Source organism: Morone saxatilis, unplaced genomic scaffold (genome assembly GCF_004916995.1).
Source record: "Morone saxatilis isolate NCDOM2014 unplaced genomic scaffold, NCSU_SB_2.0 Contig17, whole genome shotgun sequence".
NCBI lineage: Eukaryota > Metazoa > Chordata > Actinopteri > Moronidae > Morone > Morone saxatilis.
This window is the reverse complement of record NW_023339729.1, coordinates 18078769-18085425: the sequence shown is the minus strand read 5'-3', so window position 1 is coordinate 18085425 and position 6657 is coordinate 18078769. Positions and strand designations below refer to the sequence as shown.

Here is a 6657-nt window from a genome sequence, read left to right as displayed (position 1 = left end):
GAGTGAGAGAGAGAGAGAAAGATGAACAAAGAAGCCCAGGAGGTGATACAGTGTTACTCACTCACAGGTAGACATGGATAGGGAGAACACACACACCTTGAGGTACTGTTGAAGCATGGACAGTTTGAGCTTCTTGGTGCTCTCAGAATCATCAGGATCCAACATGATCTTCTTGCGCACCACGTCCCGTGTAAAGACGCCAACGCTGTTCTGGCTCTCAGCACAAACTGGCTTCCCATTCTGGAAGAACTCCTGAGTCAGCTCGTACACCTAAAGGAGGGGGAAAGGTCAGAGACGGAGTTTGATCAGGAGGAAGAGGAATGAGGAAGTGTGATGTAAAGAAAGCAGAGGTTGAAAGAGAGAAGGAAGAGAAACAAGTTTATTTCAGTTCAGGGCAGATCAGTACTTGACTGTTTCAAACTGCAGCATGATGAAGAAATACCACACATTAAATGGAAATGCTGCCAAGAGCAGTGCCTTGTAAAGGAGAAGAAAATAGAAGGAAAAAAGACTTTGAAGAAATGTTGCTTCACTGACAAGATGCTACACAAATTCTAGGTTGTATTTATGTAAAGCTGAAAAGTAGCAGGTCAAAACAACACCAATTATGTATCAACATGCATCAAGTCAAAACATTAACAGTATGATTCGTGACCTAAGTTAATGAAGTTGGACTTTAACTAAAAAAAGGTTAGTACTATAAGTGCTTGATGTATTCAGTTTGAGTGGTATGTTTGGTAAAGTGGAGCATTAGCTAAAGATAAGGTCTGTTGTTGTTTGTTTTGGCATCATAACCCTTGATAATGAAGCATAACTTTGATATAATTCATTGTGCTCTTGGAGTTTGCATCGTGTTGACATAGTACTTAAACAATGAGGTGATTTAGCAAATTTGGAAAGTCAGAAAACGTATCTGCAACAATTTTGATCATAGATTAATCATTAATTATCATAATTTCACAGGCCTCAGGTTCTCTGATGTGGTTTGGGGGTTTGGGCTGTTGGTCAGTGGAAAAAAAAAGATCTGAATTTCTGCAACATGGGCTTCTGACTGGCATTCTTAATAAATAATGGTTATTTGTACATATAAAAACACTCTGGTAGATCAAGTAGGCTGACTGTATAACAGCTGCAGTGCAATAGCGGCAGCAGCAGACAACAGTTACAGTTATGGAGGTCATGTGACAGAAAATTCCCTCAACAAGAAGATGAAGGCAATAGCCCAGAGCACTATGACTCATCTTTATATGATGCTGGCCATTAAGACCATCAATGTGAATGGCTGAATGACATTACAAAGAATGATGAAGGTAAGGTGACCCTGAAGCTCATTTTTGCCTCTATTCATTACACGAGCTATTGAAAACACATGCTGGAGATGTCAGCTTGGGGTCTGTAAAAGTCTACTGACGTTCTTTTTATTTATACACCCCAAAGAAGAAACTTGTCCCACAGAGCTTTCCAATCTATATAACATGTAAAGAAAGCAAGATGAAGACAAAGGCTGAAAAAAAAACTGGCAGTCAGGAAGAGGACTGTCTACACTGGGCTGCTGAATGTAGGAGAGGCAAGAATATCTCCGGTATTTAGGATGCTGAAACTGTATCTCTAAAGGTGTTAGGCTTTGGGGCGTCAAATTCCATTAAGAATATCTATGACAAGGAGACAGCACGTGGACCCGGAGGTTACGCAGAAAACAAAGATATACAAGGGTTAACGAAAACAAAATGTGTTCTATACCTCCCCTTTGTAACTGCTTTTCCAGACATGACCTACTTACACTGTAATAATCGTGCTCTAACAGGAGCTGCTACCAACCAGAGAATTGGACTACGGAAAATAGCCTTTCCTTGTTAAATTGAACATACTTTGGTGGACATTTTACTGGTTCAACTCAAGATGGATAAAGATATATTTAATAATTTCGATGACTGGATGTTCTGTACCTTTCTGTACTATTCAGTTTTTGTAATTCCACCTGAGTAGAAGTAGCTTTGAGGTTGTTAAAATCATCTTAATCTACGCAATCTGACAGTATCTTATTTATTCTCTATCAGCCTGTTCCAATTCTTTATTAAAGCTGCATAATGTTTATAGTGAAATATTCAAAGTCCTTTTTTATGTTATTATGTACATTTACCCACTCATTTTCTCCACCAGCATTTAAAATAAAGTTTTGTAGGTTTGAACAATATTTGGCTGTATTGTTTTTTAGGGGTTACCATTGGTTATGATGCAACATTATTTAACTTGCATAAACATATGTTGATGTTAGGCAGGCTGAACACTCTGTGCTCTTGTACATGCATACATCCATTGTGCATACAAGTGTGAATTCACATATGCGCCTTTGCTTTTACGTGTCCCCTCACCTCGTTGTAAAGGTCACTGAACTCCTCCACCAGGTCCTTGGGGATCCTCTTCCCGTTGTTGGTCTGGTAGTGAGCCACACCATTCTTGGTATACAGGCTGATGCGTCCCACGCTCCTCTCCCCATCTGTGGTGTGCTCCAGCAGCCCGTTGTCCTCTGCCAGGTGGTACACTGGGTTCCCATTGGCACCATGGATCCAGGTGGCTCCAAGCTCCAAAGTTGCTTTACCTATAAAAAAAAAAATAACACAGGTCAGTGTGAGTTTGAAAGAAAAAAACACAAAATGGATCTCAATGGAACTCAACATCTCCTGTGTGGCTTTAAATAAAATGGCATAAAAGTCGGCTTTGTTAAGGCACAATCACACTTGAGTGTTAGATAACTGGACAGTTCAAGAAGATTGTCAACTCAATTAATATACTGCACTGGCTGAAGCCCACTGGAGCACCATTAATTTAGTATTTTTTCTGAGGATCATGGCATCACACACTGTACATTTTTTTAATTTATATAATAAATTAAGGCCAGTGCAAAGACAGAATAGGGTGAATGCTTCTACAATTACGTAACGTCTAAGCGCATAAACATGCATTTACATAACAGACACATTTATCCGTATGCCTCACATATGTGTGTGTTTTTAGATGTGACCTCTTTTATACGCATACAGTATCAGTACCATGAGAAGATGCTGTTCCCTGTTTGTTTTTATCAGCTTAAAGAAATTGTTTTGAAGGAAGTAAGTGACAGGCAACTTTGTTGGGAAAAGTTGCTAAAGCAGGTCAAGTGAAAAGCAACATTATTTTTCTTGGAACTCGACATGGTTGATTGGAAAGTACTTACAAGATGTACTGTGCTTTGATATTAAAGAGGCCTCCTTCAGATTAGATGATACTGTTTTTGCTGCATGGCTCTAAAGTATAACGCCAACTTGTATGACGAGCATCTTTAAAGCAGCGCTTTATATGGATCTAATTGAGTAAATTGTAAAATTGTCTGTCATACACATTTCTGATGTTGTTGTGCCCACAAAAGCAAAACCTGTTATTAAAATAATCAGTTATTCTGTGAGTATACCACAGCTATTGTACAGTTCCCCAGTTACAAAGAAACTAGTAAGAAATTATTACTATAAACCCACATATTGATGGACTTAAAGAAAATGTTTCTAACTGTAAATGACAGGTTGAGGTTCTACAGGCCGTTATGAATTAATTAACAGTGACTCCCTGGATGCTAGCTGTTTCCCCTTGCTTCCAGTCTTTACGCTAAGCTAGGCTAGCCACCCACTGGTTCTAGTGTCATATAACCATAAAGGTATCAATCTTCTCATTTAACCTTCTGCAAGAAATCAAATGAGTGTGATTTCCAATATGTCCAGCTGTGTCAAGTTCCACTGTTGTTATTTGTGACCACTTTATTGTTGCTTTCTCGTGATGAATTTTAAGACATGAGCTAAAATAACATTTAAATATGGGTTGGTGAAAGAGGAAAATCCATAATAACCCATGAAATTGCTGTACATAGAAAAAGAATATAAAAAGCAGAGGAAAGATAATTCTCAGTGTAGAAGGTTAACTGGGAATCTGTTTCAGCACTTTATGATTCAACTTGAAACGTGTACATTTTGCAAAATCAGAAACACATGTACAGACAGCTGTCTAATACTGACTTATTTTACACAGTTTCAGTGTTTAGGTGTAATTAATGAATTAGGTTAACACAAAGTTTAACAGACTTCTCACCCTGCTGAACACTTTGAACTCTCCCGCCGATGTGGTCTGATGCCTCTAGGACAGTGACATCCGTGAAGCCGTTTTTCAGTAGGATCTTAGTTGCAGCAAGGCCGGCCAAGCCAGCGCCAATCACTACTATTCGAGGCTGCCGATGAGTGCGTAGGTCGCTACTAAGAGGATCATCAGTGCTGTCTGAGGAAATTTCACAACTTTGCATGCCGTCCAAGCTCCTCTTCGATTGAGTCTGAGGACAAATTAAAGCAAAGGACCCAAGTTAAAAATGGCACCATTATAACACTGAGTCAGCAGGCGACATCCATACAGCAGAAGATAATATTGAGTGAAAGAAAGAGATTTTTGTTCTATAAATGACACATAAAAAAATTATAAACTTAGTAGCTAACTCATGACTGCAAACTCTGCTGTTGGCTGGGTCATGACAGACAGTATGTCACCTCCTATGCACTCCTGTATCATATCCCTGCTGTGTATTTTCAGCTACTGATCACTGCCGCTGATCATAATTTTTCTGTGGTGTCATGGGTATGAATTAGTGTATCAATCTCAGCATAAGGGTTAGTTTGAACAGCACTGAAACATTTTTCTATTGTGTCCACAAGATATGGATCTTGTTTGCTTACGGCCTTGTGTGTGAAATATATTAACTATGTGATAATAACTTGTGCAAGCGTGATATCAGATCCATCTTGTGAGCACAAGATAACTTGTGTATAAACATGGTAAGATAAAAAATATATATTTTCAGAAATCTCAGAGACAGATATCTCAAAACGTGACACGACTAGATATAACAAGAGATCTTTTTTTCCCTATAATTTGGCTAAACTGATTTAAAAAAATCAACCAATGCACAGTTTTGGAGCAGATAATTTGGCCCCTGTGGAGCTCAGTTCTCTTGTTTTTAATCAACTGCTACTACAACTACACACATCTCTTTTACAGCTGATAAGTGCTGCTTATAAGCATCCCCCCTAATATAACCAGAATTTACAGCTGTATTTGTAACAAATTAATTTAATTTAGAGTCTTTTTCCATGACATGATTACATTATTCCTTCTAGCTGCTGTGTTGTCCGACACTGTTTATTGAGCAGAAGGCCAAATTAGAAGTCCTGACACAACCCTATTATTTCTGTCAGAGAATGGACTACACTCAAACAAAAATTTAATTTTTCTAATTGTGCCGAAACTGCTCAGGGACACTAACATTCAGAGTGAAGAACACACAAGCGACCTTGTTACTCCAGTACACAAGGCTGTTTGCTGTGAATGTACAGTATGGACAGCTGTCTGTGAGAATAACACAGTGGGAGTCTATTCATAAGACAATCCTGTTAACCCAACAGAGATTTACAAAGTACAAACTGTCAGTTTTTCATGAAAGACGTATACTGTTATACCTGTTATTTGAGAACTTTTAATATGAGTCCTGTGAAGTAAGACGGTGATATCCTGCTGTTACACAATACACACGCATGCACATGCACACATACACATACTCCCTGCTTTGTTACAAGAGCAATGCTAGACACAGGACAGTACATATGGTACTATGTAGAGAAGACACACTGAGTTTCTCTCACAGGTTGAGATCACACAGCAGAAAGAATTCAGTGGATGTGAATATCAAACTCTCACTTGTGTGACACCCTGCTTATCTGTTTATCTTAAATTACATGAGGTCATTCATCTTCCTCTGATTGACCAGAACTCCACAAGTACATTAAGTATGTGCACTACAAATATAGATTACTGTGACAGAGGATATAGGGGTTATCTTCCCTTGTTCTGAACCTTGGTTGTAAGCAACTTGTCAATCTTGGTGAAGTCACTTGAGCTGACAGCAAGAGAGTCAAAGAGAAAACAACTGGTCAGCTCTGCGAGGACAGATGTGTGGATAAAGTATGCTGAAATAAGAACCAGACTGTGATGTCAAACTAAAGAGGACATATACAGGGATCTCTATAAGTTCCTCTTTCAAAGTCGACCGGAGCCTTGGTCAGTGTTCAGCTGACCTCCAACGCAGATGTGGATTTAACCTCGTAATCTGGACGGGTCAGCACACGACATTTGATTTGATCTGACTCCCTGAGCCCTGTCCTGAATGTGGGTCGGACCTGGCACAGATTTACTGAACAGACATCTTTAACAGTTTGTGAATTGATTTTTCAAAATGTATTATATAAATAATACATGAAAATATTTTATGAAAAAAAATGATATGTAACCATAGCATAATTTGTCAATATTGCACTATCCTAAGACTGCAGTTCTACTTCCTATCATCACTAAACCACAGATTTACACTGAATCATGTCTTAGTAAAAACCACATAAAGCCGAGTTTCAATTCTGTTTCGTTCTCTGAAACTGATCTCAGCCATGAATGCTTTCCATTAAATCTTTGCACACAGGACGATGTTAATCATCAGTTTGCTTCCCCGGATCTGACCTGAAATATTAACCCAACATCGACATGAATTCTTTGGCTTCGAAGAAAAGTGAAGGGTGATATTGGTTATTGGTTGTA

The 6657-nt window shown here is 38.7% G+C and overlaps 1 protein-coding gene across 1 annotated transcript in view; it reads right to left on the bottom strand.

Annotated features, from left to right (window-relative positions):
* smox (spermine oxidase) overlaps positions 1 to 6657 on the bottom strand; it is a 12722-nt gene that overhangs the window by 5406 nt on the left and 659 nt on the right. The window contains exons 2-4 of the mRNA XM_035660732.1: positions 4117 to 4351; positions 2373 to 2599; positions 97 to 270 (exon numbers count right to left, since the gene is read on the bottom strand). Coding sequence (XP_035516625.1) covers positions 97 to 270; positions 2373 to 2599; positions 4117 to 4324 — 609 coding nt within the window. The 5' untranslated portion in view covers positions 4325 to 4351. The remainder of the gene's footprint in view (positions 1 to 96; positions 271 to 2372; positions 2600 to 4116; positions 4352 to 6657) is intronic.